Source organism: Nothoprocta perdicaria, unplaced genomic scaffold (assembly GCF_003342845.1).
Source record: "Nothoprocta perdicaria isolate Ctin4 unplaced genomic scaffold, notPer1 scaffold_30, whole genome shotgun sequence".
Classification (NCBI taxonomy): Eukaryota; Metazoa; Chordata; class Aves; order Tinamiformes; family Tinamidae; genus Nothoprocta; species Nothoprocta perdicaria.
The window spans coordinates 2,453,667-2,478,829 of NW_020455533.1; the positions used below are offsets into that span (position 1 = coordinate 2,453,667).

A 25,163-nucleotide genomic window follows, 5' to 3' on the forward strand; every position below is an offset into this window, starting at 1 on the left:
TTACTGATAAGTAACTGATAAGTAAAGAAGTAACTGAAAAGTTAAAATCCACACTTTTGTTACCCTTTAAAAACTGCAGTTATAAACGCAAGAAAAAAAAACCAACAAAATGTATTTCAAAATGAAGAGTATGGAAGAAATGTTGTAAGTGCAGATGCTGTGCACTCTTATTGCATTAAATACTTTTTACTTTGAACATGGGTCTAGGCAGGAAGGGAGGAGAATTGGCAAATACACCAGTATTTGTAGTAGCTTGTCACTTCAGCGTACAGTGATATTGTACTCCAGAAGCTGTCAGTGTAATAATGAAATAAATTCAATTGTGTTTGGGTTGATCTCTGTTGAAAACACACTGTATATTGCAGGTATCTTTCACCATCTTCACTGAGTCTCTCCTTTTTGGACAGGATTTTGGGAAATGCCCTCGGTTGCGTCTGTTTACTCAGGAGTATATTCTGGCTTTGAACGAGCTGAATGCTGGAATGGAGGTGGTGAAGAAGTTTATTCATAGGTTAGTTGTATTTAATGCTATGGAGTATCTATAATGCTATACGTATGCTTCACTATGAACTTCTCTCAGCCCTGCTCATCCCTTTACTCACTGTTGTAGTAGCTGGTGGGTTTGGTGGTACTGGCAAACAGCAAATTGCTGAAGAGGGACCATGAGGCGTTGTTCCTGAAGTCTTTTTTTAGCTCATTCTCAAATATGGCTGGCATCTTCTGCCTATTTACATCCTGGAGGTGAATGGACCTTGCTGTCTGTACATTCCTTTTATGCATTTGGAATCTGAGTCACTCCAGAGGTTCCTATTACCTTTAGGCCATGTAGTGCTCAGTCATGGGTGAGATTTTATGGGAACTGTAGAGACAGAGCATTAAACAAACTAAGGACATGACTTAGTCTTAAAAAAGGACTGTGTGGTGGGGATTTACAGGGTTAAAAGAACCCTCTGTTTTGGTGCTCCTTGAGGATTCCCCAAGGTTGTGTCTCCTCTTCTGGCACCCCATTCTGTCTGACTGATTTTGCCCACAGAAATTTTCATCACAGTGATGTCATCTTGGTTTTTGTTTTTCAGCATGCATGGTCCAACTGGACAGTGCCCCCATCCCAGGGTCCTGCCAAATCTTGTAGCTGTCTGCTTAGCAGCCATTTATTCGTGTTACGAGGAATTTATCAACAGGTCAGTATGAATTCTCAGCTGACCACATGTTACTCACTCCCAAGCCCGTGGTGTCAGAGTCTTCATTCAGGCTGTAAACAGGATCTCTGTGCACATGGGTATGGGTATGTGAGCACGTATTCCTTCTTGCTCTGCTCACTGCTAGCATTACATGTTGGTGTTCTGTTCAGTTACGCAATTGTGTGCGTGCTTCTGTGGACAAGGGACTTTGTTTAAGTTCTTGTGTTTGTAAACCTGAAGGACCAGAGGACATTGAATCTCTTTGGTCACTTCTCCTCACTGTGGCATGTTTTGAGGCATTCAGTATAGCATATTGCCACTACACATGGTGATAGGAGGAGCTGAGGAGCTCAGCAGTTCCCACTGCATAAGTACTACAAACTGTAGTAACTTCTAGGATTCATATCAACCCCCAGCTGCATGCTGATTTTGGCCTCTGTTGAGATATTCCCCTGAGACAGACTGCAGCCATCACTAGCCCTTTTAGAGCAGGAAAAAAAAAAAGATCAGACTCCAGAAGAGCTCTGTCTCTGAGCGTTAAGCACTAGCTGCTCCGAACAGTGTCAGTTTTAATCCCTTCCTGGCACATGAAATGTGTGTATATCTAGCGCAAGAGGAAGGGTGAAATTTTGGCGAAGCAGTTATGTTTAAAACCCAGTGTATCTACAGCTCTGAAGCAGAGCTGGTTTCATGATGCTGTCTCAGTTATTGTGGAAAATTTGATTCCTGACTTACCACAAAATAGATGCTACAGTTCTTGACACATGAGCCAATTTCCAGTAGACACTGAGGGTTCCCCTCCACTGTGTTTCCTGTTTGCTTAAGCCTATCTGACTTTCTTGTTGTGGGGCACGGACAGTGGCTGCTTAGTGTCCAAAAAAATTCCAGACGTGAGGAGTGCAGACAAATGTCTGGGCATGTACTGTAGCCAGATACATACTTGGGCATGGATCCTATTACAGCTTTGCACAACTTGGATGGGAAAGTTCACCTTTATACTAGACTGGTGTGTCAATTAGACTGATGAAAAGCTCAAATCTTCGCTGAAAAGGGCCTGCAGGACCATCTTCTCAGAGACTTTTAATATTTTTAATTGATTTCAATAATTAGATTACATGGGAGAAAGCAGTTCAGTGGGTTGGGGTGAAGTACAGTGGGAAATTGCAAAAGATTTTGGCTTCTCAGTGTTGCACGCCCTCTCTCTGCTGTTATGTCTGACAACTGAGATTGTTTGTTTATTTTTCAAATTCAGTCGAGACAATTCGCCGAGCTTGAAGGAAATTCGGAATGGCTGCCAGCAGCAATGTGACCGAAAGCCTAATCTTCCCCTCCGCCTTCTTCACACGAGTCCTGACCTGGTCTCTCAAGAGGCCACCTTAACTGAATCCCGGCTCAAGCCAGTCATTGTCACCTCGAATGAGATCCACGTGGAAGTAGAGCGCAACAACACAGCGAATCAGAAGATGACAGCTAATGTTGGCAATGACAGCGAGCCCAACCTGATTGACTGCTTGATGGTCAGCCCTACCTGCAGCACCATGAGCATTGAGCTGAGTACCCAAGCAGACAGGATCCTTGGCTGTTATGTTGAAATACTCAAGATGCTGTGAGTAACTATTCAACAGCTTTTTGAACAATGTCATCTCAACAGTGGGGGGCTTTTCCCATAGGCTGCTCTTCTCTAACATCTGTGACTAGCAAGATGTGCAAACACACGGTTATAAATCTTGCTGGATCACTAGAGTCCAGCCTCTGAGAGAGACATCTGGCACTGCCAATATATTCTAAAAATAGTGTTAGGAGGATGAAAACAGAAAGCTTATTTGTACAGTGAGCCTCGGGCGTATCACAGAAGACGAGATATTGTTGCCAGTGGTTTCTGTTTTGTTGCTAGCCACCATAGGAAATCCATTTGTCCCCTCTTGAGCTCTTGGGATTGCCCAAGACAAAGCTCCAAAAAGACATGTCTCTTGTCACCTTAGAGCTTGGGCAGTGAGCAGTTCTGCTCCTCCGACTTAAGCAGGAATTGAATGAGGTCAGTGTCTCTTACCTAGATGTTCTCCCTTCACCTGTACGATTCTGGAAGGTTTATGACTTGTTCAGATGTATAGTGGTTCCTCTCTCTCTTTTTTTTTTTTTTTTTTTTTTTTTGTCTAGTCCATTTAGCACAATGCAGCCCTTCGGGTCCAGTGAGACCTGTATTGGTAAGTGAATGCTCCAACAGCCTTCACAAAATAATGGCTGAGCACTTGTGGTTTCCTGGAAGGTAAATCCTATGAAATGAATACATCTTTAAGAGGAATATAAAATAACAAGCTATTTGGGAAAAGCTCATCTGTCACCTGGATAAACAAATGAAATGAGAAAATAAAAAAGATGGACTGCAGAAGAGGGGTTTAATAGAACATATATTCACAAAGGGTGGTAAAATAACCCCTAATAATTTTGCTGAATTTGACAGCCAATTTTTCTACTGAGTTGCAGTATGTCTCTAGGCAAACTGTGGTATTTCTACATTAATTATTTTTTAACAGTGCAAGACTTAATTAAGGCCTTTTATAAGAATCTTGGACTCTGTTACAAATTGTGAGCACTGGCTGCAATGAGATAAATGCAAATGTAGACGTTTGCTCTGTAGGGGCTGCGTGAAGTGCAGTGGCCATGATGGAGGAATTTGTGAAAGTTTTGCCCCACATTTTGAGTGTTTTCTAAGTACATAGTACCAGTTTCAACATACCCTTTCACTTGCCGGTGAAATAACTTGGAAATATACACCCAAGCATACACTCAAAATAGGAGGTAAGGCCTGGAATTCAATCTAAAATACTAGTGCCATTAGATTCTTGGGCAGAAGTTACTGAAGGATATTTTTTCCTCCTGATCTAGCCTTCTCTGATAAAAATGTTTTTATTAGAACAGCACAGCACCTGATTTTGCTTTATACTTGGCTTCCAAGTCTTTGTGCATCCATGTGCTGCCTTCCGCACATTGTGTATTTATTCCTCTCCATTCCTCTTCCTTTCCATAGACAACAGGAACTCTCGCAGTCTTGATGCTGCCTTGGATGCTGACTGAGTCAGCATTTACACTTTTGATTTCATCATACAGCTGACACAAACAGATTCACGAATGGACATGTTCTTCCTACTAGTCTCTCCAGATTTTATAAGATCTGTATGCCAGGGCTCCATTCCCAAATAATTTTATGCACAAAGAACTCTTAATTTCACTTGTGATTGCTTCCTTTTTCTAATCAAGGTTTTCAATAGCACCAATGAAACTGGGAATCTGTGTAGCCCAGGTTATAGGTGTGGAGCAACTCCGAGTCCTTTTGCAGCTTGTACAGTGGTAATTCTGCAGAACGAGCCCATGAGACATGCGGAGGGCATGGCCAAAGCTATTACCAAATTGGTGCAACTCTTCTCAGATTGCCTTACCAAAGAGTCTACACCCTGCTTGAGAAATCATCTCCTATAAGAAATGAGAATATAGGGCAGTTTCTGAGGCAGAGCCATGGCTGGTGTAAATTGTCCTAGCTCCACTGATTTCAATCTCTTCCATTCCCATTCGTCCCTTCTTTTTTTGCTGAACCAGAAACATTGACGTAGAAATGGGTTTTCTGAACAAAGACTTTCTGATGCTCTAACAACTGTAGCCATACTTTGAAAAGAATATGAAGGGGAAAAAATGAAGAGCATGTTAATAGGAAAAAAAGCATTCAGCTATCTAGGAGCAGAGCTCAGCAGACAAGCCCTAAAATAATGTTATTATTAATAGCAGTTATAAGCAAAACATAAATGAGTTGGTTAGCATTGAACTTAATTGTTCTTTTAGGTGTTTGACTTGGTATCGTCATCAAAACAGGAGAGTCACCAACAATGCTATCTTTTCTACATAATTAACTTAGAGCAGCAGGGAGTAATGTTTTTAGATAAATTTTAGTTATTCAAGTTTAGCAAATAAGAATTCTTAACAGTATTTTCAGCAAAGGACATTTATTGTTCAACTAACTCCCACACAATGCATACTCTTGAATAAAAACACTCTAATATTGATTAAAATGTATCGGTAATTATTTAGTAATTGCTGTATTACCTCGCGTTCTATGCAGAAAGCTGCACGTGCAGATTGAAAAACTCAGCACTAAGAAAGTTCTGCTGTGTGGTTGATATTGTAGAACTCAGAATATCTTTGACCCTTTTTCTGATGTAGTTGAGTAACAAAGCACAATTATCACATTCTAAAGGAAAACATAAATTCATGGTTTTAAAGATGCTGGCAGATGCCCAGCAGTCTGGACACATTTTAAAGGAGACACAGACTCTAGTGGAACATGGTATTTTTTCCTGCACTCAGAGATGGATCAAATTTTCGTGTCAGTATTCTCTAATGTGTTCTTCTGGACTCGGAAAATGTCATTGATGCCAGTTGGTGCCTGTTGAATGCTGCAAGTCTTAAACTGGTATTTAGAAAATATACCAAATTAATTGAAAACTTTCTGTTCAGCATATTAAATTAAAGGATCTGAGAGATCCTTAGCGTTGTTGAGCTCCTGCCTGTGTGTTAATGTTTCCATACATTGGAGAATTTCTCCTAGTCAAACTCTGCTTGTCCAGCAGAGCTGTGGTTGGGACATCTCCTGCCGTGGGGTAGCGCCTCACAGCCCAGCTGTCCTGAGCTGCCACTCCTGGAGCTTTCCGTGGCCTTTCCTCGGTGCTAACTTGCTTCTTTTTAAACACAAGCAAACTCAGCTCAAAACAAGGCTGGACGTGACACAGCTCTTACAGATCAGAGGTTCTACTTCAGCTGAGAGAAGGTCTAAGAAGGCCCTTTCTCATGGCACCCCAAGCTCGACGCAGTGCAGTGTATTCAGAGGAGCTCCATCTAGGGAGAGGGAAAGAACAGGGAAGGGTTAAGGGGATAAGTTTGGGGGAATTGGCCGTATTTTTATTATTTGATAACAAATGACTTAGGTAAATTATTTTTTTATCCTTGTCAAGCTGCTTAGTCTAGGGACACAAGTTATTGTCAAGTAGTTGCTTCCAATCTCCATCTTATTCTCTAAAACCAAGGAGGACTTGGTGCTTGCAATGACAGGCCCAGCAGCTTTCCAAACACAAATGCCTCCCGGAGCTTCCCTGCCTCCTCTGCATTCCCCAATAGGTCAGTGGCATACTCGGAATATCCCAAGTGGATTCTCCTGTGTCGTGTTTATCCGGGTTGCCCTGGGCTGCTAATATGTTTTGGATTGTTTGTGCCACACATGACATGTGGGCAGGTTTTCATTTTGGCGAAAGGTGATCCCTAGGAAGGAAAATGTATTATGTCAACAGGCCAGTAGCAACGAGGGCCCGAAGGCGATGTAGCCGGGGATTATTTAATTATTAGGGTCGCCTAATATGCTGGCCAGCCCCCTAGAAATGTTCCTGGTGGGGAGAGCAGCAGCGAGAGCCCCGGCGTGGGTAGTGCCGAGCTCAGCGCAGCCCTCCCTGCCGGGGACTCCTCCGCAGCCGCAGCTCGGCTGCCCTGCTGCCCCATCCCGCTTCAAATCCTGCTCACGCCACCGAGCGCCCGCCCTGGGGAATCTCCCTCCTCCCCGGCTCTTGTAAGGCCAGCCCTGGAATTCAGGGTTCGTGCCTAGCGCGTGTGTTGAGCTCAGCGCTCTTTGAAGAGCTCCGAAGGGAATTCGGTCACAGGCGCTTCCAAGGGCTCCTCCGGTAGCTCCACGCACCGGCCCTGCCGCTCCTGGCGGGGCCTCTTTGTCAGGCTGTTAACTGCAGCCAGAACTAATCCAGCTCCCATTCTGTCCCTGCTTCAAACGCCTCTATCTTGTTCAGCTCTGAATGGACCGGAAAAAAAAAGAAAAAGCCGACTGTTTGAAATGAAAGGAGAGAGCAGAGAGCTAAGATGAGCACAGAGAGAGAAGAATGTGCCTTTGAAGAGCGAATGGGTGGGAGGAGAAGAAACACCGTAGGCTTTTAATAAGTAGTTCAGTTTTATTCTTGTGCTATGTTTGTTTCACGTCTGCTAGCTCAGATTGAAGGGATTAGAGGTTGTGTAGATTTTACATTCAGGTGCCACTCATGTAGCCAAAGTCTGTGTGTTTCATACAAAAGTGTATTATTCCTTGTTTCTTCTCCTAGGAAAATGGAATATGGTTTATTTTCACTGCCCTCTCACAGACATTACTTGGCCAATGCATACGGTACCTAACCCTCAGTTTCAAAAAGCAAAGAGAGCAACCGTGTCCAATTCTGTCTGCAGTGCTGCCCTATTAGCAAGCAACTTTCTTCTTCCTCTCTCAATTTCCTTTGAAGACCGGCCATGAAAAATTGATTGGTTCACGTTATTACTAATCCCAACTGTCCAGATTGCTTAAGGAGGAATTTTTGTGCTGTAAAACTTAACCTGAGATGTGAAGGGGAACAAAGCCGCAAAATGGCTCTTGGCGTTAACAGGGAAAGATTTGTAGGGGCCTTTTACCGTGTGGTGTGAAACACCTTGGGACTGCTTAACCAAACCTTTTGACATTGGGCTCTCTTCTGTTCAAAATGCAGCTCCTGAGCCTGTTTGCATTGCATCTAACAGCAAAATGTTTTGCATTTAGCGTAAAGTTAGCTGCTTAGTAAAATTCCATAGTATATGTATGTAGGAAAAGACTCTCCTTGTTGGATTTGTCCCTTCTCTGAGGACCCAAGCCCAGAGTTGAGGTCCATGCAGGTACTCTCCCGCATACAGATGAATGTTCGGTTCATCTCTAGGCCAGAAACAACGAAGAGCCACACAGTGAGGCTTAGTTAAAAAGTTTGTTAAAAGAACTCACAGAGCTCAACTTGGAGGTGTTTTGTTGGAGTTGTCCTTGGCTTTTTTCAGTATATAGGGCAAGCCCCATCTTCACGTGTTTTGCAGGATTCACTTGTACGTAGAGACGAGAGAAAAACAAGCCCTCCTGGAAAGCCCTGCCTCGTGCCTTGCTTTGCGGAGGCTTTAATGGAGCTGCTCATCTTCTCATCTCTCTTTGTTTAGTCTCTCGCAGCAGGCAAGGTTTGTTTTGCTGCTGGAAGGAACCTTGTGAATGGGAGATCACAAAGCACCGGACCTCGACCACGCTACAAGGAGAGCATCCCGCTTGGCAGCACTTGCTCCGTGTTTAGACCAGATTTTTGATAGAGGAGAAAATTAATCCCAGTGCCTTGTAGAGTGACTGGCATAGGCTGAGGGTTTCTTTTTTGGATTACTGTAGCTTGACATGCGATATGCTTTGTGCCTCAAATGCTAAAGATAACGAGAGGAAAATAAACAAGTTGCATTTATCAGGGGCCATAGCCAAGATTCCCCGGTGCTGTTTGTTTGAGGAGAGCCAGCACCAAGATTTTTGCCTGGATTGTGCCATCTCAGCTGCCTGCCTTCAGTTGCTGCCTTGGATCCAAGCTCTTTTATCATTGTTTAACAACTGCAGGTGACAAAAAAGGGAATTTCCCTGAACTTAACACTGTTTCGTGCTTCTTGACCTGCTGGCAGGGAGGTTTCAGGAAGTGACTGGAAAGTATGCCCCAGGATTAAATGGGAATGCACTTGTGAAAAGGGCAGGACTGTTTGCCTGAAGTTGCCTATCACAATTATAGGTCCTTAGTTTTGTTCTTTCTTTTCCTTTTCTTACACACATATAGCCAGGGAAAGAAAATGCTGCATGTTGAGCTTGGGACTTTTGCATGGAAGTGTGGGAGAGGAACCACTAAGCCATCCCACAGTTCTGTGTTGCTTTTGTCTGTGCTTTTGTTGTTGGTGGTTTTTTAATATATTAGGTGACTATCAGATAGGACAAAGTTCTTGCTGTTTGGTTACTTGCCTGGGGTGTTATGTACACCTTAGAGTCCCATTACTCCTGGGCAACTGATAATTCTCTCTCCTGTTGATTTGTAAATCAGGAGATTTATCCCTCTTTTTTTTTTTTTTTTTTTTTTTTNTTTTTTTTTTTTTTTTTTTTTTTTCTTCTATATGTTTCTTCCTAAAAATATTTATGGACATATTTCTGCATATAAATTTTCCCTGTGTCCCTGAAGTTGCCTTGGTGAACTGTTCAACATGGTCCATACTAACCTGTCTTAGTTTATGGAAACTTTTATTTTATCTGGTCCTGGTTCAAAAAGCAGATGAGGTTTTTGGAATTGCCACCATCTTCCATTTCACTCTGCTAGAAGCTTCTCTTCACAAAAAAATACATTATTTTGGAAGGCTTCCTGTGCATATGTTGTCTGTGTCTAATGCTATCAGGAGACGCTGTTCATTTTAGAACATTACACTTCGTTCCTTCCTAAAGAAACATCATCCTCCTGTGCCAAGTTTGCAGTGAAGCTGCAGCCAGCAATGGAGCTCTTAAACTCCAGCCCAAAGGATAACAGCAGTAAGAGGGGCCATAGGCTCTTCCACACTATCTTTTCCAGATATCCCGAGGTGTTTGACCCCACGTGAGGTTTACTGTGTTTAATCCTGTGTCTGGGCATTGCCTGGCGGGTTCTGCTCGCGGTTTTGGTGACAACCTGGCCAGTTCCTCCCTTGCTTCCAGGCACACTGGTGTGTTCCTCAGTTCATTCATCTTCCAGTGATTGCAGCCTTTGTGCAGTGTGTTATAACTGCACTTAATTGATGGTAATTAATAAATGAAGTGTTTGAGATGCTCTGAAAGAGGAGGGGTCTCACTGTGCAAAAGGCTGAGAGTCCTGCATGAGAATAATGCGCTTTGGTGTGTGCAGGACTAGGGGGACTGTGTCTTAGAAACAGGAGAAGGAAAAAAAAATGAGTTGTCAGTGTGCTCAGAAATGTGTGGAAAAGTCCTGCATTAAGTTCAGCAAAAAGCCCTTGGATGAATGTGTAATTGCTTTATAAAGCAAGCTGAAAAAGGTGCAAGGTATCCGTGGGTCAAAACGGGGGAGTCTGTTTTTACAAATGGGCTCACCTCTTATAGGGAAAAAAATCCAATTAAATTCAGAGCTGAGCTGTAAATAATCACGGCCTGGTAATTGCTGTACCAACTTAGATGGAAGTATTACCTAGTTATTAAATGTCAACAGGTTTCATAAACAGCAAATATCTTTAAGGTGTCATAAAGAAGGCCTCTCTGGAGGTCAAGTGTTTCATTGTAAATACGGGATTTATTGCGCCTCAGCAGAGAATGTGCTCAAAATGGAAAGGGAAAATGTCACCATAGATCTTCAGAATGTCTCAATAAAACAGAGGAGCTGTTGCTGCCTGCAGTAAAAAGCTTTTGACTCCTTGAACTAACTGTTGATAAACCCCATTGAGTACATGCTCTGCTGTTAACAAAATGTTCATCTTTCAGGTCAGACTACGATGACTGGAGACCAGCCCTGGCCAGCTTGCTTCAGCCTATCCCGTTCCCCAAAGAGTAAGCTTGCACCATCCTAGCATTTACTGGTGGTTCTTGTTGCTCTTGGTTTATGGTGAAATACCACGTCAGGTCAAAACTGAGGGTACTGGGAGCTGTGTGCTTAAGAATCTTAAGCTGCTGCTTAAGAATCTAGAATGATTTTTAACTAGTAGAAACTTGGATTTTTCCTCATCTTTCTCTTCTTTTTGCATTTCCCTAAGATGATCCTGAAGAGAAAAATGGTTGACTAGAGAGAAACAGGCAGGAAAGGAAGGAAAGCTGTGAGGAAGGGAGGAGAGTGAGAGATTTAGTGGAGGAGGAGTGTGCTTTGCTGGCGTCACAGAGACTCAGATCATTTGTACTTTGCATTAAATGGAGAAGCTATCCCACGGATCAGGCAGACTCCCTCAGAAACCTATTAATGAACAGTAGTGTTTATAAAATGCAGACCTCCATGGACAAACATTACAACCTGTAATTGTACAATTTACAAGCTTATCACATCCCCTAATGACCTGGCAGCTTGGATCAGAAAGGTCTAATCCTCTGTGCCGGGTTACCTGGACTACAGCAAGAGCTTGGGAAAAGGCAACAGGGGCATCATTTACCTAAGCCAAACTTAAGTCCCGGGAGAGATATAAACCATACCATGATGCAATGCACTTCACAGGATGACCATTAATTGCTTTCCTGATGTATGATGTTAATTAGTTGTGACCGTACCTTAATTGCATTGCAATTAAGGAATTCAGCTCGCTCGTGGAGACAGTCGAAATTCTGTTTGTAATTATGTAGCTGCATTGTAAGTCTTTTATTTACCTTTCTTCTGAGCCAAAGCTCACCCTGAGGTTAGTCAGTCTTGTCTAACACAGGGCTCAGGAAGAGCAACAGGATTAATTCCTTGGATCTTTTTTTTCATTTGCTTCCTAGATTAATGGGAGAGAATTTTTCCTTGTTTGCTTTTCTTTCTGTGTTTTGTGTGTTGTGGTTAATTAGGGGATCCTTCTATTGTTTTGAAAGAATTGGGGAAAAAAATGGTTTGTTTCCTGTCTGCTCCCCAAATTCTCATACTCTTCTTCTCCTTTAACTTCCAGGGCGCTTGCGCATGAGAAATTCACAAAGTAAGTTTGTGGTACTGCTTGTTTTATTAAAGAGGGTGATTACTTAAAATACTTGTACCAATCAGTAATAGCAATGATGCATTATTCAATTTGCTTCTCAAATGTCTCATCTGTGAGCGGCTGTGGGCATGTTCTGTTAGCAATGAAAAATATGTACTGTGGTTTGTAATCTACTGTGGCAAGAAAAGTTCCCAAAGAAGAGGCAATGGACACTGCTGGAATATAGAAACCAGTTTCTTACCACACAGCTCTGAAAGCTTTCCTCTTTTAACTAGACAGTGTCCTTGATAATGATTTTTAGACTTCCTACTTTCTTCTTGTAGAAGCAATTCAGCTTGTTTTGCAGTGAAGTGCATCCATATTTTTATTTATATATATATATAATTTATATTTTAAAGTGTAATTCAAAATAAGTGACGCCTTTGTGACTTCTGCAACTAGTAACTGCATATTCTTTTTTTTTTTTTTTTGCCCAGGGAGCTGAAATATGTGATCCAGAGATTTGCAGAAGACCCTAGGCAAGAAGTGAGTTTGTTTCCAGTTTATGTAACACGTTAATTGCAGAGATTGCACATAAACCCGTTCAGAAGATTGTTCCTTAAGTAGTTTGTTTCAAAGCATGGGGTGGTTTTGTCATTTTTTTTTTATTCTTTTAGGGAAAAATATCCACTCAGAATATAAATAGTTTCTTCCCTTACATACAAACATGTCTTGTCTGAGATTGCTCTACTGCTTGTTTTGCAGTAAACCGCAACCAACAAGATTTTCCCACTATGTTCATTCTCTCCCGACTTTTCATATTTCTTATGAAAAAAAGAAAAGCGAAAGCCATGGATCTTACAAAATAGCAGGTTTCATTTAGCTGTGTTTTAATTATATTGTGTGCAAATGACCCTCATTCTCATGAATTCATGGAAAATGGATTTGAGGGTGTCTTACTGGAATGAGTGCGTGGCTCTTGTCTCCTGGTGTCTGATGGCTTCATGTATGTAACTTATTCAATACAATCAGTGCTGACTGAGTCAGAAGGGAGGGACTTCACATCCCCATTAATTTCCAGTGTCAGCATAAAGGGAAGAAAGCTACCCTGAATTGTTGGCAAGGACACTCACTGCCTTGTCGTCGTTGCCCACAGTTTTCGTTGCTTTTCGTTGTTACGTCTCTGTGAGCAAGTCACCCTTGTCAGTTGAACTCAGAGTTCTTGTCTTAGAATGATACCAGGATTTGATTTATCACGTGTTGCATGTCCAAATGCCAGAGCATAAACTTTACATCTCATGTGCCTAAAAAAATGAAACAGAACATGTGTGACTCTAAAAAAAACAGAAAAGAAAAAGTGACTTCACTTTTGTAGTGTGTGACTAGGTATAGAAATCCCTACAGTGAGCAAATTAGGACTGATTGTACACAAAATTGTGTGCACAAATTCTTTTGTGCCTCTTTTACCTCATCTGTCCCTGTTGAATTTTGCTTATTGGTTTCCTTAACCCTGGTGCTTGTCAGCTCTGTTAGAGCAGGAACAAGAATAACTTGGCCTCATTAGAATGAGTGAGCCATCGTTTGGTACATTAGTATTCGGATCACATCGGAAGTATAGACACATATGCTGGGATGACGAGGGAAAGTGGAGGAAGCTCAGGAATTTGAGTCTTTTTTTTGTGTTGTTATAATTTTCAAGGGAAATGAGCTCCTCTAGATTAGAGCTGCTCTGTGTTTGATTTGCGTAAAAGGAAGGCAAAAGGCCCTGCAATCAGCACACAGCAGTGGTGGATCTTGGAAAGCTGATTCTGAGGGCGATGGCATCCCCGCAGCTCCGTAAGCTGCAACGCGGAGCCTCCGTTGGGTGCAGTTTGGGTCTGTGTGGGAGATGCTGGTGGTTGTGGGCAGGAGCGCTCAGGGTTTTCGCGCTGCGTTTTCGCAGGTGCACTCGTGTCTGCTGAGCGTGCGGGCTGGCAAGGACGGCTGGTTCCAGCTGTACAGCCCCGGCGGCGTGGCGTGCGACGACGACGGGGAGCTCTTCGCCAGCATGGTACGTGTCTGCCCTAGCGGGAGCCCAGCGGCTGCTCTGCAGTAACACGCCAGGCTGTGGCTCGTGATAAGGACCTGTTCTTGCTTTTGTCAAAAAAAACAAAACAAAAGAACAGGGTTACCAGAAAATCTAAGCTGTTATCTAGTTAAATCCATTGAACTTGCTTGCAGTGGCAGTTTAATTAACATGGAAACTTTGTCTTCTCAAACTTGGTCTTGTTGTTTTTAACAGTAATGTAGTGCACCAAGCTGGGCACATGTGTGTTTCTTATATATACATAAAATACCCTTACAGCATAATACACACCCCCATGTTCTTCATGTCCATCCCCACAGTCTTCATTTATGGGCTACCATGGAATTTAAAAACGGTAACAAGACTCTTATTGTTGGCTGCGGGGTTTACTTTGAAGTGACCTTCACTGGGATCTGCACTTCATGCATCTTCAACATTGGGAGTTCATAGAACTTGTGTGATTGTCTGTACTCCAGTCTTAACTTTGCATTGATACCAGTGAGCTAGATCATGTACAAAGGCTGTTCTGTGCAAGATTGGTTTGTTTTTACTATATTTTTAGAAAAATTCTCTAGAACTGAAACATTTCTCTTGAGAGCTTTTGTGGTCCAAGATATTTATGAGCATCAGGAGACAGTGTGCATGAGAAAGCACATTGCTAACATACATTCATATGCAGTACTCCATGCCCTTAGTAAGGATGTCGATAAATACTTGAAGAGCTTCTAATGACTAACCATAAAGTTTGAAAAACATCCTGTCCTAAGATGGACCTTACATTAATCTCAGTCAATATTTTCCATTGTTCAAGAAAACCTCCAAAGAAGTTTGATAATAATAAATGTGAAAACAAATGTGATAATAACAAAAGTGAAATCCTTTCTAGCTTGAAGCTTATTTTATTTTATTTTGTTTTGTTTTATTTTATTTTAGTTTTCTTATGAAAAAATATGCTATGCAATAAAGCTTAAGAAGCAAAGATTTTGTGTTCCTGTAAAGGCCTTGCTGGTGTTGAAGCAAGACCACATGAACTGCACAGAACTCACTTCACCAGGGAATAGTTTTGATATTTTTAGCTATTTTGAACATAGTCCAGGCAATAGTTTGGAGCAGGCAGAGCAGTGACCGTGTTTACAGTTTTGCTGTAGAACAGCAGGGATGTGGTTTTCACATAATGGTGCCCAGGTCATTGGAAACTGAAAATTCTCACGTGGCTCTGCTAGCAAGGTGGTGAATCAGTGACCAGAAATCCAGTTAATCTCTAGTGCTTGTAATTCGGAAAGGCCACGGATATCCTTTTTTTTTCGAGAGAAGAAATGATGTTATATTTAACTTGTACGAGCAGCTTTGTGTTTCTGCCACAGCTGTTGAGGAGAGGTCTCACCATGGGCTTCCTGCAGACACGACAGTGTCTGCAGAACTGTTTTGTGAACTCGAAGGAGTCCTACTAAAGATGTTCTCAGCTTGCCCTTCCTTACTGGAAGCTGAACAAGAGAGAAGGCAAGATAATGCCCCAAGAGCATCAAAGCACACGAAGTCCTCCCTGACTTGGGGCTTAGGACACCCTTGCCTGGATTGCTGGATTTTCTTAAGGCCTCCATTCCTTTTCCAGTGTAATTATTGTTCAGTTTGAGCAGGTGATTTTGTCCCTGCTTTAACAGAGGCTGCTGTTCAATTAGCAAAATGCCACCACTGCAGACTTTTACACAGACATCCAGCACGTGCCAGCAAGTTTTGCAGCTGGCATTTCCCAGTGAAACTGGATTACAGATACGAAAGCTGCCTCTGCTGTGGTTCTCCTGGAACGGGGCCCATCCCATGACCAGGTTCAAGGAGCTTGGAGGCTCCTTGGGAGGCTCTGGGAGGCCTCTGTCCTGTCAGCTGAGCTGCTTCGTGGAGGAAACAACCTGCTCCCGCAGGGCACACTAGGCATGGCCTGTCTCAAAATGTCACCTCCAGACGGCAGGGAAACTATTGAGAGCCATGACAGTGATGGAGGTTTCCTTTAGTTAGTTGCAAAGTACCCCTGTTTATCTCTAGCACGGTCCTTTCCAAGCACAGGTGTATTTTCCAAGCTCACATCTCTTAATCTTCTCTCTCTTTCCTCAATAGGTTCATATTTTGATGGGATCCTGCTATAAAACAAAGAAGTTCCTGCTTTCCCTGGCTGAAAATAAGCTAGGACCCTGCATGCTGCTGGCTCTGAGGGGGAACCAGACGATGGTAGAGGTAAGGTGCAAGCACGAGATGTCGTGTAGATTTATGGGCCAGATTCAAAGCTTTTTACTGCCCTTCTCAGAATTAGGTGTGATAGAACTAGAGAGATTCAGCTTGGTGTCAGATCAAGCAATTGAAATGGAGGTTATATTCCTCTTGATTAAGTGGCCTGGAATATTGTTGTTCTAGAGATGAGTTTAAATCACAGGACAGATGAGTGCAGGTCTTTTTGGAGACAGACATTGTTTGTTACAGGTCAGTTGGAGACACTGTGATGTGAAATAAACTCACCAAGAAAGCAAAGAACTGCAAAATTAGCAGTGCATAAGAAGTACGTTTATTTTAAAAGGGTTTAATTAATAAATATGCATTTTTAGGGCTTGGGGATAGGTTATCTTCCTTGGATTCTCAGTTTATGTATAGAATTTTTCTAGGTGTCTAAAAAATAGAAAGAGTTGCAATATTTTGTTGATTTATTTCTTTATGTGATGATTTAATCCAGTAAATAAGACAGGGTGTGCTACAGAATATAATGTAGCTTGATTTTGTTTTTTTCATTTAAAAGATATAAAAATTAAGGAAAGAATAAAATTGTAATCATCATCATCCCACCCTACCTTGTCACATGGGTATACTTAACATGCATTCTGCATGCACAGAAAATCCAGCACTTAAGGAACCACTTGACCCTAGTGCTCCTGTGCAGGATGCTGAACCTGCCGGTCTGCCTGGGAGAAGCTGCTTCGATTGTGTCTGTAGTGGAGAGGGCCCCGACGTGGAGCCATCAGCGGGGCTGATGCAAAGTCGTTGCACCTCTCAATCCAAAGCAGTGAGCACTAATGGAACCAGGACAGGCAGGCTGACTTTCAGAGAGCAGAATTCATTCTTTACCAATAAAAAATGCGTTTGTTGTGCTGGAAGACCAGTCAAAGTTGCTAAAATCCTCTCATCCAGCCTGCATAATGCATGCCGTAAAATGTTGTTAAGTTAATATGCAAGAGAATGCCCAGAGTGACAGAGTTTCAGGAAGAAACTGAGTGCAAGCTCTGTAATGACTCCTTTTCCCTGTCATTCTGCTGCTAGATTCTATGTTTGATGCTGGAATACAACATCATCGATAATAACGACACCCAGCTGCAGATCATCTCAACCCTGGAGAGCACGGACGTGGGGAAGCGAATGTATGAGCAGCTGTGCGACAGGCAGAGGGAGCTGAAGGAGCTGGTAGGTTGTCCTGCAGGCTGCACTGCCGGAGCACCCGGTGCTCTGCACTCCCCAGAAATGGGGTGCAGAGGCAGGGAGGTGGGCTGTGAAATTCCCACCTAGCAGCAGGAGGGGAGCAGTATTTAGGGGCTTGTCCTACGCATGTATCTGCTGTGTGCTGGCCATTGAGGTGTCTGATCCCATTTGTGTTCCTGAATGATATTCCATAACCTGCTCAGAATCTGTGTAAAAGAATAAAGGTGTAACCTTACTGTCTTAAGGTGTTAAAAGTCAAGGCTTGTCAAATCCTGCCACCTTTTGCCATAGGAGCAGCAAATGGTTCTAGCGCTGGCCAGCATTTCCTAGGACTCTCATTTCCACCCCATCTCTCTGAGAGGCTCTTCAGGTCAGACCAAATCCTGGCAGCCTGAACCAGACAAAATGCTGACCCGTGGCACAAAGACAACTAACTGCTCTTAGCAGAGGTCCCCAGGGTAGCACCAGGCCTTTATTTAGCACATGCAAAAAAAACCCCTCTGCATGCAGAAAAAGCAGGGAAGAGGTGGAAGGCCTGGGAGGGAGCTTTGTAACCAGGACGGGGTTTGCTCTGGTGAGGAGCTTGCCCCACATCGCTTGGTCAGAAACACAGGGTAGCAGCTTGTGTAACCCAAATGCATTCTCTCTTACAGCAACGGAAAGGCGGTCCCACAAGGCTAACACTGCCATCCAAGTCAACAGTAAGTTAATCATGTCAATAGAAAACAAGCTTGGTCTTTCCAGTTTCAGACACCAGGTTTATGTTTGCCCTGTGGCAGAGTTTGGGCCATCAAGAGGGGAGCTGTTTCACTTGCTCTGTCCCCAGGCCTGCAGTTTACCCGTGTGATGGGGTGTTTCTGCTCTTAGGTCTGCGCAGCAGTTTCCAACGCTAGTAGAAGCATCAGGCTGTCAGATTTATACTGGTGCTTGGATTTGGAGTTTGTGGTAGAATTCAATGGTAGATTTGGAAACTGGAGCCTACATTTTAGAAAAAGCAGATTCCAGAATGTCCAGTTCTGGATTCTACGCATTTAAACCTGAAAAACTCTATTACCAGTACAGTTGACAAGCATAAACCCAGACTGACTTCACTGAAAAAAGAGTTGGGCCAGAGCACAATTTAGATCTAGACTTGTGGTGAAACACATACTACACTGAAGTGCCCATCTCCCACGTTTGTCCCGACAGCAGAGCCTCAGCAGGATACACCCGCAAAGAGAACCTTTGCGCTGCTGTCTGGGTGCGTTTTTCCCAGGGTGTGTGAGGCAAGGCTGCCACGGGAGGCCAGCTGCCTGCCAAACAAACAGAAACTTCTCCGTGCGGTTCCCTGTTCCTGTAAACACGTGGGCTGCTTGTGCAAGCCGTGCGGGGTAGCAGTATCAGCAGTATCTGCAGGCTGGGTTCTCGGTTATCTCGCTCATCCATCTGGTGTTTGCTTGCAGGATGCAGACCTGGCCCGCTTGCTGAGCTCTGGATCTTTTGGGAATTTAGAAAATCTCAGCCTGGCCTTTACCAACGTAACCAGTGCTTGTGCTGAGCACCTCATTAAACTGCCTTCGCTCAAGCAGCTGAACCTGTGGTCAACTCAGGTAAGGGCTGTGCAGGCTGAAACTCAGAGCAGGAGCAAACGCTGACTAATTCTGAAATTTGGCGTTACGTCAGCGCGAGAAGAATCTGTGAAGAGACTTGCTTAGAATGAGTTTGTCTCCCTACTATTTTTACATGGTCTTTCTGTGGTCTAGCTGACCTTGGAGACTGATCTTGATCCGCAACTCCACCCTGGTTTATAAAGGGTTGCTGTCGTCCGGTGTCGAATGCTCCAGTTGGGCATTGCTGGTACCGTGCATTTTGCAGTGCACGTGCAGTGGGCCTCAGAGAAGTGCTTGAGCTCGTTTGGGACAAAAAATAACACCGTGCAGCTTATCTAGCCAGGCAAACACGTGCAATCTGTGTACTAAATTGCCCTGAACACAGATTAATTAGACCATACATCAAAAAGAAAAGTCAAATAATAAATATAAGGAAATTACAGTTATAATGCAGTTATTTTGTAAGCAAAAAGAGGGCAACTTACCTGAACAAATTATTCAGCAGTTAACTGAAAAAGCTTTTGAGACTGTGTTTTTCTCCTATGGTTTCCCTGTTGGTTTTGGTCTCTGTGATTCTCCGCTAAGTAGGTTTTCCCCGTGTACAATTAGCACTTATTTGTAGCACTCCCTGAAAATATGAGTGTTCCTAGCACAGCCACAAAAAGCAACACTTTTTTCACTGAAATGTCATGTAAATATTTTGCCATGATATTATGTCACATGATATTTTCATAACTACTTTAGAATTATGGAAATGTCTCCCTTTTGTGCGAGGAATATGAAACAATACGATTGTTTGTTTTATTCCTATCTTGCATATCCTCTAAATTTGATCTAACAATACAACTTTTTGCATTTGAGAACACTGATGCCTCTTGCTACAAATGAGTTTGGTATGACTAGACAAGGAGCCTGTTTTAGGGTTTTTTTTTTCCAAGAAAGTTTAGATTCTCTTTTATTTTCTCATATCCTAGTTAATAAAAAATTTAGAAACAACAGAAATGCAGTGGGTCAATAGAACGATTACCAATCAATAGTACATTGTTCTGGAGACCAAAATAGCTAATTAATGCCACTTGCATGGAAGGTTTTTAGTGATGTGGTTGGGAACTGGCTGAGACTTCTGTAACCATCTCGTACAGGCTGGGTGGGGGCTCTCGTGCAAAGTCCAGACTTCAAAGGCCCCACTTGTCATTAAATGATGCCCCGTGGTTAGGGCACTGGGTTACAAATCAGGAGACCTGTGTTCAGATCCAGGATCTGCCGCACAGTTATTCAGACCCTTGCACAAGTTGCTAAATGTTCCTGTCCCCCGAGGACAACACAACTTGCTTTCTCCTCTGTCATTTGAGATGATAATAAATAATCTGCGTGGCTTTGGAGGCTGCTCTGCAAGCCTCGCTGTCAGTGTCGCTGTTTGCAGCGAGCTGCTTGCACGGCCGCCTCGTGCGTTGTCTGACACCCCCTCTGCTTGCGCCCACAGTTCGGGGACGCCGGGTTGCGGCTCCTCTCCGAACACCTCACGATGCTGCAAGTGCTCAACCTGTGCGAGACTCCTGTCACCGATGCTGGCCTGCTGGCACTTAGTTGTAAGTGACCAAAATACCCTACACAGGAGATTCATGTGGGTGCAGAGGAATTCGTGTGGGTTCAAATGGAAGATTGATTTCTTGGCTGCCACAGAGCTGCTTCCACAGTGATCCAGGGCTGTGTTCCCATTGATCTTCCCTCCTTCCTGCCCACTCAGGTGGCCATTCAGGCCTGTGCTCTGAAGCTGCCTGCTTAGTGCGGGGCTTGCGGCCCTAGGCTGTACTGTGGCCCTTGCCTCTAGCTCCACTGATGTCATTTGTCTTAATCCCACATCGTGACCAGTTGCCCCAGGACTTCCCAGCTTTTTCACACTCGGCCCTGTGGGCGAATTCCTTGCGGAAGGGTCTGTTCTGGCGGTGGAGGAGGGGAAGATTGCAGAGTCGTGTAGTAATTTATTAGTGAGTTTTGCAACCATGCACAGCAGGTTTCCTATTCCCCCTGGCATGGTATGGGGGTGAAACTTCATTTAAATCTGGTTTAATAGCGGGGTCAAATAGGGCAAGGCAGAGCAGGGCCAGCGTGGGCCGGATAGGAGTGCTGCGGCTCCGCTGCGCACGGACGGCTGCCTGCCCTGCCGCAGGGACCCCTCTCCTGCAGCCCACCGCGTGTTAGAAACGTCACGTGCTGCTTTAAAGGCTTCCTTTAATAGGCTTGATCTTACACAGACATGCCAGACAGGCCAGGAGTTCCGGCTCGTCTTAGGAAACCGTCCTGCCAAGTACAGGAGCGCGGAATGGGAATGGGGGCGGGGAGAGGGGCCGCTGGATGGGCAGGAAACCCGGGAGGAGCAGCTCCTGGGCTCCTTTGAAGTCAGTGCCCTTCAGCATGTGCTTCGTGGCCCTTCCTAAATAGGGACTTTTCCTCCTGGATGAGGGCCCAAGCAGCTGTTTATCCATTTGTAGTTCAGCATTTTACACTGTTCAGGTTTTCCTGACCATGCTGCGTACGGTCGTGTCTTACTTATGCTTTGGCCTACTGTGTGCCTGATATTTGAAGTAAATATTGCCTGATCATAATAAATACATATCTTTGTGTTCTCTTTTAGCCATGAAGAGCCTGTGTAGTTTAAATATGAACAGCACTAAACTTTCAGCGGACACCTACGAAGATCTCAAGGTATTTCTGGTTCTAAGTCAAGTCTGCTAAGGAAGAGAATTAGCTGGTCTAGGAGCACATTGATGGCAGCAGCGCCCAGTGCAAGTTAATGAAAATGAGTGAGATGGGAACATAAACTTAAGTTCTTTCTGGTCACTGCTATCAACAATGAGAGTTTCATAAAAGAAGTGTATCAGTTGTTTCTGTTGATGATACACAGACCAGGTAATACCTGGTTTACACTTTAGAGGACGTGTCCTGGAGCATTAACAGCACTAAAGGTAAAGTGGATGCCCAGTATTACAGAACTTTGCATCAGAAAGTTAAAGGCACTGAGGGAGGTGTAAATTTGCCTTGATGCCTTTTGGAGCAGAACTCCTCTTTGAACAGAACACCTGCACAAAGGCCTGGTTCTCTTTGACATGTAACATATCTGGTGTTACTATTTGTACTGTGAATTTACGACTACTTCAGCAAAACACTTAAGTATGAGAGTGTAGCTGTGGCTGGGAACGGGCCCAGGTGGTTTCAGACAAAGGCTGCCTCAGATGCTCTGGCTCCTGGGACTTCATGCGGACTTTTTCTCAGCTCTGGAGTTGTGTGAGTCACATGTATGAAAGCAAGTGCTCAAAATGAAACTCTACATTATGTCGTCGTGCGTGTTGAAACCTTAGATTGCGCCAGGTTTACTCAAAAAGGTCACAACCTTGGGTTGTGTTTCAAACTTAAGGCAAGTCCTGAAACTGCTCTGCTTTCAAAATTAACTGTAAATGTGTATGTTTAGTTTTTGCTGTGGAGCCAGGGCTCCTCCAGGCAGTTCGTTGCAACGCTGCTAAGCACGGATTTTTGAAAATCAGCTTCTCAAAACTGGTGTCACAATCGTATATGGAGAGAAAAAGTCCTTGGAATGAACAGCTGGCTTGCAGCTGGCTGTCCTACAGTGGAGCTTGTATCAGGCCCCAAGCACTTAGAGACAATCAGGGTGAGCTCTGCGTTGGGCCCAGGGCTCTGACATCCCCTCTGCTGGGATTGCGTGGGATCCTCCGCTGCTGCTTCCGAGCCCCTTTGCCACTAGCTTCAGTCTGAGGCTCTTATTTTACGAACCGATTCCCTGTGCTCTGCTATTGCATTAAGAGCCATTGCCACCCGCCCAAGGAGGTGCCTCTCCGGGGCAAACAGCAAAACCTGCTACGAAGTCCTGGTGATTGCCCTGAATTAAAAAAGCTGGGAGAACAGTTGTGTGTCAGTCAACCAGGTTAATCTTGGTGGTCGTTTCAGTAGAGCTGTGTGTGTGTAGAGGGAGGTGCATTCCAAGGGAGGGCGATGGGTCTGTTCCCGTGGGGCAGCTGGTTGTGGGGCTGCTAGAAGAGCTGCGGGTTCCAAGGCGGCCGTTGGGGTGCGGGTGTTTCCTGCTTGCCCTGGTGTGCGGGGGGCACACGCCAGCGGTGGCACTTCCTGCAGCCCCCGCGCCGCTGGGCACGTTGCACACACGCACACCCACACGCGGGCCAGGCGGGCTGAACCAGACAATAAATAAACACCCACTTCTGAAGTCATTATTGCCTAACTGAAGAATTATTTGCTGGCAATGTCTGTAGGATTATGACTAGCTCTTATCAAAATATGCATGCACATAAATCAAGCAGTGAGGTAATAGTGACTCCTAGAAACTTCCAACTCCTGAATTGTGCCCCAGCCTAATTAAACGTGTGTGTTTGTTTTGGGAGGTTTGGTTGTACAATTGCGGTCTGAGACCGTGGAGGTGACGAGCAGGCAGGGGGCAGGTAGCCTGGGCTGCTCGGGGCGCGCCGGGCGGTCGGGGAACAAAACATGCGGTGCCTGGAGCGCCGGGGGTGAAACCACACAGAGATCAAAAGTTACTGACACGCTCTGAAGTTCCTTAGTGAACGGAGGGAAGAATGAGGCAATGACAGTGCGGAGGCTGGAAAAGAGCATTCCGTGGCTGACACTGAAGTCTGAGTCCATGCTTTGCAGCTGGAGCCTGACAAACAAGCTTTGCTGCATGGCTGTGTAAAATCGAAAGTTTGGTACAGATTTGATGGGGACTTTATTCCGAGTTGTGAAAACTTGTAAGTAATCCTGGCCTTTTCCTTCTGCACAGGCTAAACTCCCCAATCTGAAAGAAGTGGATGTTCGCTACACTGAGGCTTGGTGAACTCTCTCTGTTTCTCTCTTTTGCTTCTGGACAAGAAGAGAAAGATTTTTAAAACAAACCAGAAAAAAAAAAAAGAAAAAGGAAAAAAAAAACCCCTTTGGCTAATACCTGTAGAGCAGTGAGTCCAGGGACTTGGTGATAGGAGTCGTGGTTGTGGGTTGGGGGAGTCACGTCGTGTGTGTGTCGGGGTGGGGGGCACCGAGCGGGCCTGGACCTTGCCCGATTCTTGCAGCTTTGTAATTTCAGAATGAACATAACTTAAATTGAAAAAAAAAAAAAGACTTTGTAGCAGCAGCAAGAGGATTATAAAGAGGAAAACCACCACCATTTGTGGATTTTATTTGCCTTTGTGTTTTATGCCGTGTGGAGAAAAAAAGTATATTCATTCGTCATTATTTACCTGGGTTTCCGTGGCTGGGGACCCATCCAGTCAGAACTCCTCTTTGACCAGCTTTGCTCCAGAAAAGCAAACGTAAGAAATATCAAGAGAAAAAAAGAATAAGAAATGATTTTCACCTCCCCGCCATGTCCTTGCAGTTGTTATACAAAGTAATTTTGTTGTACATAAGATTTACATAATGCACCTATTTAAGATGATGGTTCACAAATAACAGGTCTGGGACCTGTCTTTTATTTATGAATTGTTAATTCTTTTACCCTTTTTGCGTATAGTACTGTATAAACTAGTTTGCTGTCTTGTTGTTATTATTATTTTTTTTAAAAGGAAATGTCCTTGAAGAATTGCCTTTTAGTAATGCATACTGTATTATAATCCCTCTCTGTCACAACGTTCATCGCGTTGTGTTTTTAATTTCAAAATGCCTCAAACATTATCAAATAGGAAGGAAAATGTCTATCAGGGGTATGGTTACTGGGGAAGGGTGCAGGGATTGATATAAGTCAAATTTCCTTCCAAAGTCTGAAAACTTTCTTTAGTCTTTTAAACCATGTTAGCTTTAAACATGGGGATAGGGAAAATGCATTGTTTATTTTGCCAATGGGATATTCACAAAACTCTTCAGATTTTACAAGTCACTTCTGGTGTTTTCTGTTTACGTCCAATATTTCAAAAAGAGGAAAGAAAGCTCTCCTTCCAGTTTGTGCATAAGCCTTTTCTTTTCCTTTTTTTTCTGCCCTCTTCTCCTCCCTGCCCTCCCTCTCCCCTACCTGTCCCTGTGCACACATTGTTCTGCATGTTCCTCTGGGGAGGCCGGAAAAATCACATTGTGGCTGATCTGATCGCTCTGACCTGTTTGTAAATGTGACTGCTGCATTCTCCAGATTTTCTTCCACAACTGCTTAGAAGATGATTTTTTAAAAATTGTGGTTTCTTTTATAACTATGCTGTTGACTTTTTTTTTCATAATGAGCCTTCATTGTACAGAGCTGCTTATTTAAAAAAAAATAAAAAGGTAAAAGATTTTTTTCTTCTGTTTAACACCTTTATCTTATTCTTCAGCACCTCAAGGTTTCACATACAGCCAATGTAATTTTTTATATATAAATATATATATATTTAATCT

At 43.7% G+C, this 25,163-nt stretch overlaps 1 protein-coding gene across 1 annotated transcript in view; it reads left to right on the plus strand.

The window, feature by feature from the left end:
• The window catches only part of CMIP (c-Maf inducing protein), a 119,538-nt gene extending 94,594 nt beyond the window's left edge, over positions 1 to 24,944 (plus strand). Inside the window, exons 8-21 of the mRNA XM_026042325.1 lie at positions 408 to 511; positions 1,077 to 1,181; positions 2,434 to 2,787; positions 10,522 to 10,587; positions 11,664 to 11,690; positions 12,167 to 12,215; positions 13,612 to 13,719; positions 15,847 to 15,963; positions 17,035 to 17,175; positions 17,844 to 17,891; positions 18,633 to 18,779; positions 20,263 to 20,368; positions 21,415 to 21,485; positions 23,587 to 24,944. Coding sequence (XP_025898110.1) covers positions 408 to 511; positions 1,077 to 1,181; positions 2,434 to 2,787; positions 10,522 to 10,587; positions 11,664 to 11,690; positions 12,167 to 12,215; positions 13,612 to 13,719; positions 15,847 to 15,963; positions 17,035 to 17,175; positions 17,844 to 17,891; positions 18,633 to 18,779; positions 20,263 to 20,368; positions 21,415 to 21,485; positions 23,587 to 23,640 — 1,497 coding nt within the window. The 3' untranslated portion in view covers positions 23,641 to 24,944. The remainder of the gene's footprint in view (positions 1 to 407; positions 512 to 1,076; positions 1,182 to 2,433; positions 2,788 to 10,521; positions 10,588 to 11,663; positions 11,691 to 12,166; positions 12,216 to 13,611; positions 13,720 to 15,846; positions 15,964 to 17,034; positions 17,176 to 17,843; positions 17,892 to 18,632; positions 18,780 to 20,262; positions 20,369 to 21,414; positions 21,486 to 23,586) is intronic.
• The last annotated feature ends 219 nt before the right edge of the window (positions 24,945 to 25,163 follow it).